This window comes from Clytia hemisphaerica, unplaced genomic scaffold (genome assembly GCF_902728285.1).
Source record: "Clytia hemisphaerica strain Z4C2 unplaced genomic scaffold, Clytia hemisphaerica genome assembly, whole genome shotgun sequence".
Lineage (NCBI taxonomy): Eukaryota > Metazoa > Cnidaria > Hydrozoa > Leptothecata > Clytiidae > Clytia > Clytia hemisphaerica.
The window spans coordinates 493,918-506,579 of record NW_027104192.1 but is presented as its reverse complement, the minus strand read 5'-3'; the positions used below and the strand labels follow the sequence as shown (position 1 = coordinate 506,579).

At 34.6% G+C, this 12,662-nt stretch overlaps 1 protein-coding gene across 1 annotated transcript; it reads right to left on the bottom strand.

Annotated features, from left to right (window-relative positions):
* Window positions 1-204: 204 nt before the first annotated feature.
* On the bottom strand, window positions 205-8,395 carry LOC136815136 (phosphatidylcholine transfer protein-like). The gene is made up of 6 exons (XM_067071583.1): window positions 7,968-8,395; window positions 5,463-5,577; window positions 3,580-3,662; window positions 3,013-3,193; window positions 2,062-2,129; window positions 205-1,897 (listed from the first exon to the last, which is right to left on the bottom strand). The coding sequence occupies exons 1-6, from the start codon at window positions 8,088-8,090 to the stop codon at window positions 1,808-1,810; spliced, it is 660 nt and encodes a 219-aa protein (XP_066927684.1). The 5' UTR covers window positions 8,091-8,395; the 3' UTR covers window positions 205-1,807.
* Window positions 8,396-12,662: the final 4,267 nt, after the last annotated feature.

Here is a 12,662-nt window from a genome sequence, read left to right as displayed (position 1 = left end):
CATTCAGAAGAGTAAAATTTTTGAATAGTTTCTATGGTTACGCACAAATAACAAGTAATCCATTATTTTGACGACCTATTTATAGAATATCGATGATTCAAAACTCAACGATAAAGAAGTGATAGAAAAAAAATTTGAGGCTTTTTTGAGACCTTGCGAAGTTAAAAGTTCTTAAAATTCCTGTCTAATAAAGAATGTAATAGCTTTTAAAAATTTGAAAATTTATTCCTGGAAAGGAAAATTCATCTATAAACATTTACAAAAATTACAATACAAATCTGTGATGCGTTTATTTATAAACTACCCTATAATTATGAAAGTACTAAAATTAATGAGTCTAGGTAATGTTCTAGTTGGTGAGTTGGGGAGTTGGGGAGTTGGGGAGTTGCTAGTTTCAAGTTGGGATGTTCGTAAAACTTTACGGCGACCGAAAATTTTCTAATTTAAACTAATGTAGCCGAAAAGTACAATTTTCAAATTAGCCAGTACCAAACATATTATTGACTTTAAAATCATGAAACTGGTAAGATGCTGGCTAGCAAAGCCAAAATACTTAGTACTGTTATGTTCTGTTATGTCATTGTCATAATACTGACAACATGACACGTTCTTGTAAAAATATTGACAAAATCTTTAAATACAATGATTGTCAAACAAATTCCCCAAAAAATATTGATCATACTGCAAGTGATGCTTATTGTATAAAAGGATATAAGTTGACAGTCATCTTAGCCTCGAAAAATTCGTAGAGATAGCTTATAGAGCTAGAAAAATAATGACACTTTCTTTTGTCATTTTATCATTGGAATTGACACTTTTTAATAAAAATTTTGATCACATTATAAAATACAATGGTTTTAAAGTCACTTTAATCAAGAATTATATTTATATTCAATGTGATGCAGGAAATATAAATGGATATGAATTGACAGTAGAAAATAGCTTTCCATGCTCTCAGCGCACGTGTTTAAGGCAAATAAGCTTATTACAGGTGGTATATATATTATACGTATTATATGTGTTATATATTACTCTCATATTACATTTACTTTCAAAATCGTACTTTTGATGTATGTTATTCTTTTTCGGTAGCCGGTAATTTTTTAACTCCCCAACTCGAAACTCGAAACTAGCAACTCCCTAACTCGCGACTAGAATAGTTTCCAAACTCAAAATTAATAAATATGTTTTTTATTAAAAATGACCTAAAGTCGGAGCATATCCTAACGAAAAACAGACAAAATGTTTGTGCATAAAAACAAAAACAAAAACAGTTAAAAAAGATTCTCAACTTATCGATGATTCCGTGTAATTATGAATCAGCTAAAACCCTCATTTCGTAAAAATCTAGAAAGACTAGACTGTAAACCAAAACACTAAAAAATTGTTTACACCCTGAAGTTCATAACATCACTTCACCGAGAATACAACTTTTATCTTGTCGAAAAAAAACTTTAATAGAAAGAAAAAGAAATTACACTAGTTGTACCAGGTGACGCTTATATTATAAGCAATGTTCTTTTTAACTGAGGAGCAATGGCTGAGTGGTCAAAGCGTCAGTTTCCTGTTAGAATTCCCACAGTGTTCCAATCAGTTCAAAAAAGCCCAACCAGCAGACAATAGACCCCGTGAAAACTATCAAAAGAATCTAAAAGTCGTAAGGAGTTGACGCCTTGACCACTCATCATTAACGTCATCTAGTAATCACTGGGCTAACACGTAAAATATCTCAAAGAGGGATGAGTGATTTGGTGGTAATAAAATGCATGCATTATAATAAAAATCCTAGACGTTCGAATAAGTCAGTTCACTTTTTCCCCTTTTTTTTCTTTTCCAAATATTTTGGATAGCCATCGGACGCCTTCTTCATTTCTGTCAAGAAGCTTGGAACTCCTTTCTACAAGGAAAAGAAAAATTACAAGAGAAGTTATTCAAAATGGGGCTGAAATCGTAATGGTAATAATATCTGGATAAGAAAAACATGAAAAATGCCTTTTTACAACGAAAAAGGACAATTCAATTTCAAGTTTTTAGAAAAGATTAACTTTATGCAAAACAAACCTTAGCAGCCCAGTTGATGAGCCATGTGGGTATTGAACCTCCTGGGTTGTCTTTGTAATGCATGAACACTGAAAACAGAAGACAAAAAACTTGCAAAAATAAAGTTCAGACTAAAGGATACTCTTAGGTTCCAAATAAACGGGGCCCCCCGCTTGTCAATTTTTCGAAAAATTTCCAACCCCCCCCCGGACCTTATTAGGACCCCCCCGTTTATTAATCTCTAAGAATATTTTCAGCTGTCAAAGAGAAGGCTCCTTATTTTGCTCTAAATAGCCTGATTTTAGCCTATTTTTACCTTATTTTTGGGTTTAAGAAGTACAATTTCCAACCCCCCGGCAATTAGGTCCCCCCCTGTTTATTAAAATCTAGAAAATTTTCCAACCCCCCCCCCGTTTATTTGAAACCTAAGAGTAAGGTATCAATGTGCGAGTCATAAGGGTCCCTTTTTTAGCTCTCAAAAGTCTCTCAAAGGGGTACAATAAACATGAATTGGCAAAGAGTCCCTAAAAAGGTCTCAAAATTACGAAATATCAAAAACCGACTCCATCAAAGGGTCATTAATTCTCGGAAATTGGATTTAATCTGAAAATTCCGGCTGAAAATTGGGAAAAGTAGTCTCTCTAAGTGTCGCAAAAGCCTCAAAAAAAGGACAAATTCTCGAAATTCAATCCCTCAAAGTATTGATTTTCAAATTTTGATATCCTAATATCTTTATCATATAAACGTGTAAAGTGAGCAATTAACTCAATGAGAGATTAGATAAGTTATTGGTAGCTTATTTTTGTTTACTCGATCATCTGGCCTTTTAGTAGGGTAGCCATAGACTCTGCAACTAAATTTTGACTTTTCCCCCAAATAGAGGCAAGTTTTTCCACCGAGGAGGGTTTTCGAACCCGTGTGTAGAGAGTATTAGAAAATCTTTAACTCTCTAAAGAAAAGAAAATAACAAACGTTTCGTAGTGTTTTCATCTTTATGTTGTATGCTCAAGTTTTGTTTGTAATCGTTGACACGAACTACACCCGACTTGTCTGGACAAGAAGAAATTTGTTTGCTTTCTGATAAGATGACCCAAGTTGGTGTTTTATTTGTCGTCTCTTCTGTCATTTCTCTACATTCTCGTATGTAAGTATACTATAGGTACGGTAAAGTAACGTTTGTTAAGGAATGGACTTTTCTACTTGCCATCAAAGATTTGATTATCAAAATACCTAAAAATTCATTCACTAATTTTTCAAAAAAAACAGGACGTACATTGGAGACCTTAGATCGCTTAAATCGCGTAAAATGAAAGTCAAATTTTTGTTCAATAGATTTACTCGTGGCCTTTGTGAGTAATGTACTCTTGTTCCTGTTACACCACTAGTAAAGTAATTTCAGATTGCGAATACCGTATTTCCTCAAAATAAGCGCCGCGGCGCTGTTTGAATTTTTACAGGGGTATGATAGCTTGGTACGTTATCTTAAATGATTTTTCGTGTTGACAGACATAACACGAGGAATAATTTTTGAAAAGATACATCCCGATTAGCCAATGGGAAAGGATAGTTAACATTCCAATAAATAAAGGATCCTTCATGTTCATCTTCTTTCTCATACAGCTCTAAAAATTAAAAATAACAAATATTATAAAATGCTGATTTACAATCTCCACAGATGTAAAAAACCTGGCAATAAAGATATGTTTACCGAATAATTGATAAAGTTTTGATCGAGCACATGGCTTTATGTACATAATAGACTGACAAACGTGTCGACCTTTCAAAATGGTTCTTACCTTATTGGTATTATATTCGTGTGTTACAAAATTTCACAGGTACTTAATTTCGCGATTTTTTAGGCCAAATTTCGCGAAATTTAATACCGTTTAAATTTTTCAAAAAAAACAAAATCGCGAAATTAAATACACGCGAACAATTTTCAAAATAGGTCGAAAATCGAAAATACTTATTTGTTACACTTAGTTACTATTTTTGTCACTAGTTTTGTTACTATTTTTGGTATGTTTACACCCAATACGTACTAGTTATCGCATGACTTCGAGTGCAATACGAGAAATATTTTACGAGTTCCGAGATTTTTCCGTAATATTTTTCCGAGCCTTTAGGCGAGGAAAAATATCGGTAAAATCTCGGAACGAGTAAAATATCGAGTATTGCACGAGAAGTCATGTGATAACTAATTTATTGTCGACTCAAAAAAATTGTCCTGATATAAATTTATTTTTGTTTTTGTTTTAAAACTTACTTCCGCCTTGCTTCTTTCTTCTGTGTAGTTTCGAATGTTTTTATTCGAAAATCTAATTCGAACGTTAGATTCGAACAATAAAACATTCGATATGTTCCCGCCGAAAATATTCACACAAAAACAAAACAGAGAAGCATTTTCGATCATTTTCGATCCAGAAGTTTTGTGTTGAAGAGAATTGCAGATTTTCAGAGATGTATTTGAAAGTTTCTAGATTGATAATTCAAAATGCAGATGGTGTACAGTATTGTTTCGATAGAGAAGAAACCCTTCATCATTGGATTAATCAGATTGATAACATTCAGTCTTTTCCTATGTTTTTATTTCGATGCATGGAAAAGAATAGCAGCAGAGGATGAAAGAAGTTCCATGATGGAAATGTATGTAATGGTTAAAAGAACAACATTTTTTCAAGAGCAAAACAATTTGGATACTTTCTTGATTATCGTCAAGCTTTAAATGTTTCGAATTTTAGAAGGAAGATGTAAATGATTGTTGAGTTGAAAATTCAAGGACGTACCTCGTCGAGAACGAGAATTAGGAGAGAACTTTTATAAAAATCACTCGTCACTTGGTTTAATACAAGACATTTCAGTTCCCTTGCTATGTTATGAGAAATCTTATTGGCAAACATTCAAGAATCTCAAGTTTTTTTGTATGCATTGATAAAAAACTGTTTGGTTATCACACAAGGACGAATTTTATACCAAAAGCTGAAAATATTTCGGTGGTCTCAAGTAGTTTTATAATTTCTTAGTTCATCAGATTTGATTTTAGTGTCTTTTATGGAAGAACTCCAAAGTAAAAGTTAATCTGAAAATATTTTTGTTGCGTTTTCCCTTTGACTCCCAAGTCAGTTTCTCCGAAAGTCAGTTCTTTTCGGTGGTTTTGTTTTGATTTTTCTCCCGCCGCTTACCCAGTCCCCCAAAAGTCAACGCGGTCATATTTCCAGACTAGAGAAATATGAAATATCGCAAATATCTCGATGCTCTCGACCAATCAAAACGCTCATATTTTTTTGGGTCGGCAATAAGTTGTGTTTCAAGCGAAATCAGTCATTTTCTTTCTTTATTACCACTTTTTGAAAATGCCCAATTTAGTGAATCGCGAAATTTAATACACGCGAAATATAATATCAATAAGGTAGTTTTCGTACCTTTTACATACGAATCCCATGATTTGCGATATTCCAAATCCATGTAAACTTTGACAAACGTTTGGACGTCACTCTTCAACTCACCTAGCACTTTGTATTCGTATAATGACGACTCCTATAGAAGATTTTAGAAGATTTCAAAGAAAAGAGGTTATTTTTATAATTTTATTTTTTATTAAAATAAACAAAATTACACTACTAATTAAAATAGAATAGCCGGATGGGTGGAAATATATAATACGAACGCAGTGTTGCAATCTAGATATCTTTCAAGGATTATTAAGAGGGCTGAAAGCCAAATTTAAAAATCTTTTGGGTGGATCTTTTTGAAAAGGAGGCTATCGAACAATTAAAGATAAAAAAAAATAAAACTCTGAAAAATATTTACCTGAAAATCAATGAGTAAGGGGATCGACAATGTTTAGGGTAGAAGATATATAGAAAAAGATTAAAGGAATAGTGTATTGCTACAGTTGAACTCGACAGCAAAGAAACTCGCTCATGTTTTTCCCGCAAAAAGTAAAACTACCCGAGTGAGTATTTCCCGTCAAGGGCGCGAGAAAACCAAACGAGATTCTAGTCTTGCTCAAAAAACGAGCTAGAAGAAAATGGCGACTGGAAAATTTTTATTGAGAAAAACTGCAATCTTTACGAGATCTTCATTGATCATTTTGTGGCTGAGCAGTGTTAATATTAACTGAAATAGGTCATATTATTATTGAACTATCATTATGGAAAGTTTCAATGTTTATTTTTCTATGATGGTGAAGATACAAGAAGATATTTAATATCAAGGTTGAATTCCTTTTTGTAACCAATTTATACAGAACTATCTCTTCTCTTGTTCTTTCAGTTAAATAACAAGGTAGCATTTTGAACCTCAAGAGGAAAAGAGATTTCTATTTTCTCTCGAAGTGTGCTATGGATGAGATAGTGAAATGAAACTCATCAACAAGACAAGAAAGACTTGTTCATTTCTCGAAAGTGTCCATATATGGATCTGAGAAGTGAATGAAACTCATCAAGACAAGAAAGCCTTGTTCAAAGAAGATTTTCATGGTTCGTACTTCAAAATATGGGACATTTTTGTTCATCCAATGACTTGAAAAATCAACTCTGGAGACTGTAGACTACATAACTTCAGAATACTTCGATATAATCATGATGGAACGTGGATATTATTTTCTCGATAAAAGCACTGTATCATGAGATTTTGCACAAACCAAATAAAATGAAGTTAAAAGTAACTCTACGGATGAACGAGAGACTCTGTCTGGTTCTGAGCATCATATGGTACTGATTTGGAATTTTATGAAATAAAAGTTACAGTAGACACTTGATTGATTAAATTTAAAATCCTGTGACTATCATTGAAAATTAAAATCAAACCATTGATCAAGGGACTTTGTCTTCTTGTGCTTCTGGCATGGTTCGACTCTGAAGCTACATATCTCTGCACCCTTTTTGAAAGTCCTTGTACATGCTATGATTTGGGAACAGTTGAACGTATTTTTCATGTACCAGTTTGTTTTGTGATGGATGGACATAGCTGCATTTTTTACAGTGGTATGGATATGCTGCTGTAAGAAGAACTGTTTACATTTTATTTACGTTGTTAACTTGAGTGAATGTGGAATATTGTGACTGATGTTGTATGAAGTGACGATAAATACATATACTCAATGATAAAATTTTAAGATATTAAAAACATTTTCTGCTAAAAAAAGTATTTTTTCACCAACAGTTTTCCCTATGAAGTGCTACAGTACTGTGTGAAAAATTCTGAGGGTGCTTTAATTGAGATGTTTTTTTGAATGGAAAGAAATATTTTGGAAGGCAATTTCAAAGAGGAGGTCATATTATTATTCAAATACTTTTGCATCACTCTTGATAAAAGTGAAGCTATAAAGAATTTGTAAATACTTTATATAGTTTTCAAAATCCAAATGTATATACAGGAATTTTGTAATGTGATGTTATTTTTTTCAAAAAATGTTTTATGCTTTATTTATATTTGTTATTTTGTTCATCTGCTCTTGATGAAACACAAAGAACACAGGAAAACAAAAAAGAACTGTTTATATCTTCTCATCTCACAATCTCTTTGTGTATAGAAAAACTGTGTAGTATTTACATTTGTGAATCAATTTTGGCATAGCAAAACAGAAAATTTCCTTCATATAAGTATGATAGAAGACAGAAGAAATTACACGAAAGATTTTTCATTCCCCTCCCAACTTTTTTATGTCGCAAAGTATTTTTCGGTTTGTTTAGATTACGAAAACGAAAGTGAAAATCCCGTTCGACCAATCAAATTGTAAACTTTTATCGCGCTCGACCAATCAAATTCCAGACACGTGACCATAATATTTTGATTTGCGTAGCAATACACTATTCCTTTAAGTAGTGAAGGAGACCCAAGATTGAAGTGAGTCTTTCAAAGAAGAGGATCCAAATAATTAAAACAAGCACTTCAATAATAAAGTGTGGAACGATTAAACTTACAGGCAAAAATTTGCGATGAATTTGAACACCAGAACATTCTACAAAGAGTTCAAAGTCGTTTATTTTGGGTTCTTCCAGCTCTTCTAGAGACTCTTTAAAATTTATTTCTGGAAAGTTTGACATGCTTACAAATTACAAGTTTACATGGATTTTGAAAACCTGGAAAATAGAATTCGAATGAAAATTTCCAATGAGCTGAAATTTAACCAGCATAGGCACTGTCCCCTAACCTTTTTGTACCTTTTAATCATGGAAAATACTGAGTCCTTTGATTGATGGTTTTTCTGAGGGTGCTCATCCTTCAACCCCAGGGGTGATAGGTTTGCAAGATGACAGGTATGTCCGAGACAAAGTTCGAAAATCAACCCTTAAAGAGACTGAATTTCAAAAAAAATTGTTCATTTTTTGACTTTTTTAATTTATAGATAAATAAATTTTAATTTTTAATTTTAATTTAGAATTTATGACTCTTTGAGGGAGTTGAGTTTTGCTTTTTCTAATTTTGGAGCCCTAACGTGTTTTTAATGGTTTTTGTTCACCTTTGAGGGACTTTAGAGGGTGTGGAAAAGTAACACACCCCCGTGTCACAGACCCGGCGGGACCCCCTCCCCACTGGAAATATCGGTCGAAAATTTGTCCCCGGTGAGAAAAATACCCTGAAATTTAATCCCCATTGAAAAACTGCACTGAACTCTCATCCCCACTGAGAAAAGCATAAAAAATTTTGGAATCCCCACTCGATTTTTTAGCTGTAAACAATAATATTTAAAATCCCCACCCATTAAAGTATTAAAATTTTTCATCCCCATTGGCATTTGGCTCCTTCAATTTATCCCTGCTGGGTGAAAAGTTCTCACCGGGTCACTGAGACAGGGGTGTGTTGTAGTAACCCTTATGGCTCACACATACCCAGCACCCATTTTGCCTAAGTACTCCCTCTGGGCTTCACCCTTAACCCTTTGTTAATTTCTACATTATAGAAGAAATTTGCCTTCCTGTAACAGTCTTGGCTTCCTCACAGTTGCGAAACACATCTGGACTCACTTCTTACTTTTCAGTCTCTACCTTTTTATTTGTTCTGATATGGGATTCTTGTTGTTCTAAAACGATCTTTTATTCAATGGTTTTTACGGCACTTTGCTGCTTTCTTTAGAAAATTTAGTTAGGGAAGTCATCCAGGATCTTGCAATTCTATCAGCCACTTACACTTGTAAACTCAAGTTTCTTATATTTTCCATCAAAAACAACCGAAAGCATTATACTACTTTTCAAAGCTGGAGACCAAAACAAATTATCTTCCACAATAACAGCGCCCTTTTGGATCTATTGTTAAGCCCATCTAAAATGGTGGACAAAGGGAAAAACAAAAGCGCTCGCTAGTTTGAAGGTGGTAACACCGAAACTCCCAAAATGATCATCAAATAAAAGGAGAGTCAGTTGTGGCATAAGTTGCATAACGCATTCCACAGCAGCATGCAACAAGCAGTTATTGTGTACTTAACTTCAGTTGACTTTGAAGATGAAGGAGTGAAAGATGCAGGTTTATTTTGTTCAAATAGGTTTATTATACCTTTGCAGAATTCTTTTGAATCTGCTTATACTTACTATGTTCGCTATATCGCCTAGGCAAAAAGTTCAGTAGAAAAAGCAGCAAGTACTAAACGCCTACTACCTATAATACTTCCTACCTATGCTTACTATTTACTGTAAAATAGCTCAAAACAGCTCAAAACTACCGGGTGTTCCAGAAGTTTTTCCCTGTTGTGCTTTAAGGTGTCTTTATATCAAATCTCCTTTTGTATTCTTTGCCTAGTTTAACGAGCTTTTATTGGTATCATCAAAAGACATGATGTTTTTTCAAGCCCTAAATATTTCAAAATATTAGCAACATTTTGTGTCAAACAGGTTCGGTGAAATGGTGGCCGAATTGCCATCCCATGTTTTGTCAGATAGGCGAATTCTCATACTAGACCTCTCTTCGTTTCCTCTCCAAATCAAAACAGTCAAAATCAAAACCAAAACCAAAGGTAGAACCAAAAACAAACGAAAAAGTCTTTAAAAATAAGAATGTTCAGATGGGTCAAACTTATAGCAGCTTCGTTGAATTGTCTATGGTTTCAATTAAAAGCCGAGGCCGACTGAACTTCGTTTGTATCGTGGAAAGCGAAAGTGAAAACACAGACACGGCATACTGTAAAAGTCGGACCCGGACCTTGAACCCTGACCCCCATTGAGTTTAAAGCCCGAAGGGCTAGATAGAGTTCAATCTCTAACCTTTATTCTCAGGGGGAAGAAAAAGTGAAGCCTTAAAAAATGCGCCGCATTTTTGACGACAGATTGAATCTATCTAGCAATTCCTTTGTTTACGATTGATATTTTTTTTCGAAATTTAGCGCTAAATTCACTACTAACCCGATCACCATTCCTCACGGACATCTCCATTCCTCACTATTCCTCTTCTATTCCTCACCATTCCTCAGCGTTCCTCGAACGTTCCTCAGGAATGGATATTTCAAAACTTTGTTTTAGCATTCCTCATCTATTCCTCGAACGTTCCTGAGGAATGGACATTTATGACGTTTTTCTTAAGTTAAGCGTTCCTCACTCGTTCCTCGAACGTTCCTCAGGAATGGAGATATTTCAACTTCATTTCAGTATTCCTCATCTATTCCTCGAACGTTCCTCAGGAATGGATATTTCAAAACTTTGTTTTAGCATTCCTCATCTATTCCTCGAACGTTCCTGAGGAATGGACATTTATGACGTTTTTCTTAAGCGTTCCTCACTCGTTCCTCGAACGTTCCTCAGGAATGGAGATATTTCAACTTCATTTCAGTATTCCTCATCTATTCCTCAAACGTTCCTCAGGAATGGACATTTATGATGTTATTCTAAAGCGTTCCTCACTCGTTCCTCGAACGTTCCTTAGGAATGAACATTTATGACGTTATTCATATGCGTTCCTCGAACGTTCCTCGAACGTTCCTCAGGAATGGAGATATTTCAACTTTATTTCAGCATTTCTCATCTATTCTTCGAACGTTCCTCAGGAATGGACATTTATGATGTTATTCTAAAGCGTTCCTCACTCGTTCCTCGAACGTTCCTCAGGAATGGACTTTCATGACGTTATTTTCAAGCGTCCCTCACTCGTTCCTCAGGAATGGACATTTCTGACGTTATTTTTAAACGTTCATCACTTGTTCCTCGAACGTTCCTCAGGAATGGACATTCATGTAAAGTGTTCATCACTTTTACGTATTTTATTATGCCCAATACATTTTTTGGTTAATTATTTTGCAATTATTCAAATTATAATTATAATTAGACACGTGAAAGATTTTTTGAAACGTCAAAATAAATCATTGTATTTGGAGCCGAAAAAACGAGTTTAGAAACCAAAACTTCATGCTCAAACACAAATACACTCCTGTGCCACAGACCCTCATATCGCCACTGGAAAATTTTGCAAAAATTTGTCCCTGGTTGGAAAATACTCTGGAATTTCATCCCCATTCGAGATTCAATGTTTAAGAATTGCACTCCGAAACCATCCCCACTGGATTTTTGTTCCACCTTGGAACAATAAAATTTCTATCCCCATTGAGGAAAAGTTCCACCAGGGCTGTGAAACATCTATCTCATCAAAAAATTGAGTAATTTGGCTAAGAACATTGATGTATGCTTATTAATAGTGGTTCTTATAGATAAAGATGCGGTTTTGAGCTGAAAAATCTTTTTTGCAAAAATCTGCTTCAGCCATCTTTTACCTACGATAATACCCTACTTTAAATCATGCAAAAAAAAAGAAAAAACTCATGATCCAATCGGGCTCTGTCACATTCGAGGGTTTGTTAGTCATGCACCTTTGTGCCAAAATCAGAAACTTTGAATGAGCCAACTTGAGAAAAGTTGGTAATAAACGGACGCACGAATATGGGTTAATTTATCTTCCGTTACTAATGTGTTCTAAAGCAGGACAAAAGTATTTCTCTAGCCCTCTCTCTTTCTCTGGAGGCAGATCCTGGAATTTTAAACGCGACATAAAAGTTTTTGATATTGAATATCTTATCCATGAAAATGTATTAACAGCTCCGAAAATGTCTTTACCTGAAGAACAAACGAGGAACACTTTTAAATGACGTCATGAAAGCCAATTTTTCAGGAACGTTCGAGGAATAGATGAGGAACGATAAAGTGAAAAAGAAATATCTCCATTCCTGAGGAACGTTCGAGGAACGAGTGAGGAACACTTAATAATAATGTCAGAAATGTCCATTTCTGAGGAACGTTCGAGGAATGAGTGAGGAATGCCTAAAATTAACGTCATAAATGTCCATTCCTGAGGAACGTTCGAGGAACGAGTGAGAAACGCTTAAGAATAACATCATAAATGTCCATTCCTGAGGAACGTTTGAGGAATAGATTAGGAATACTGAAATGAAGTTGAAATATCTCCATTCCTGAGGAACGTTCGAGGAACGAGTGAGGAACGCTTAAGAAAAACGTCATAAATGTCCATTCCTCGGGAACGTTTGAGGAATAGATGAGGAATGCTAAAACAAAGTTTTGAAATATCCATTCCTGAGGAACGTTCGAGGAACGCTGAGGAATGGTGAGGAATAGAAGAGGAATAGTGAGGAATGGAGATGTCCGTGAGGAATGGTGATCGGGTTAGTAGTGATTTTACTTTCA

Bases quoted from the DNA above. Each gene is read 5' to 3' on its own strand.
- LOC136815136 (XM_067071583.1), bottom strand. From the start codon at position 8,090: ATGTCAAACTTTCCAGAAATAAATTTTAAAGAGTCTCTAGAAGAGCTG. The intron at 3,663-5,462 runs GTACGAAAACTA...TTTAATTTTTAG, and splicing joins ATGGGATTCGTATGTAAAAG to AGCTGTATGAGAAAGAAGAT. The intron at 1,898-2,061 runs GTTTGTTTTGCA...TTTTCCTTGTAG, and splicing joins TCATCAACTGGGCTGCTAAG to AAAGGAGTTCCAAGCTTCTT.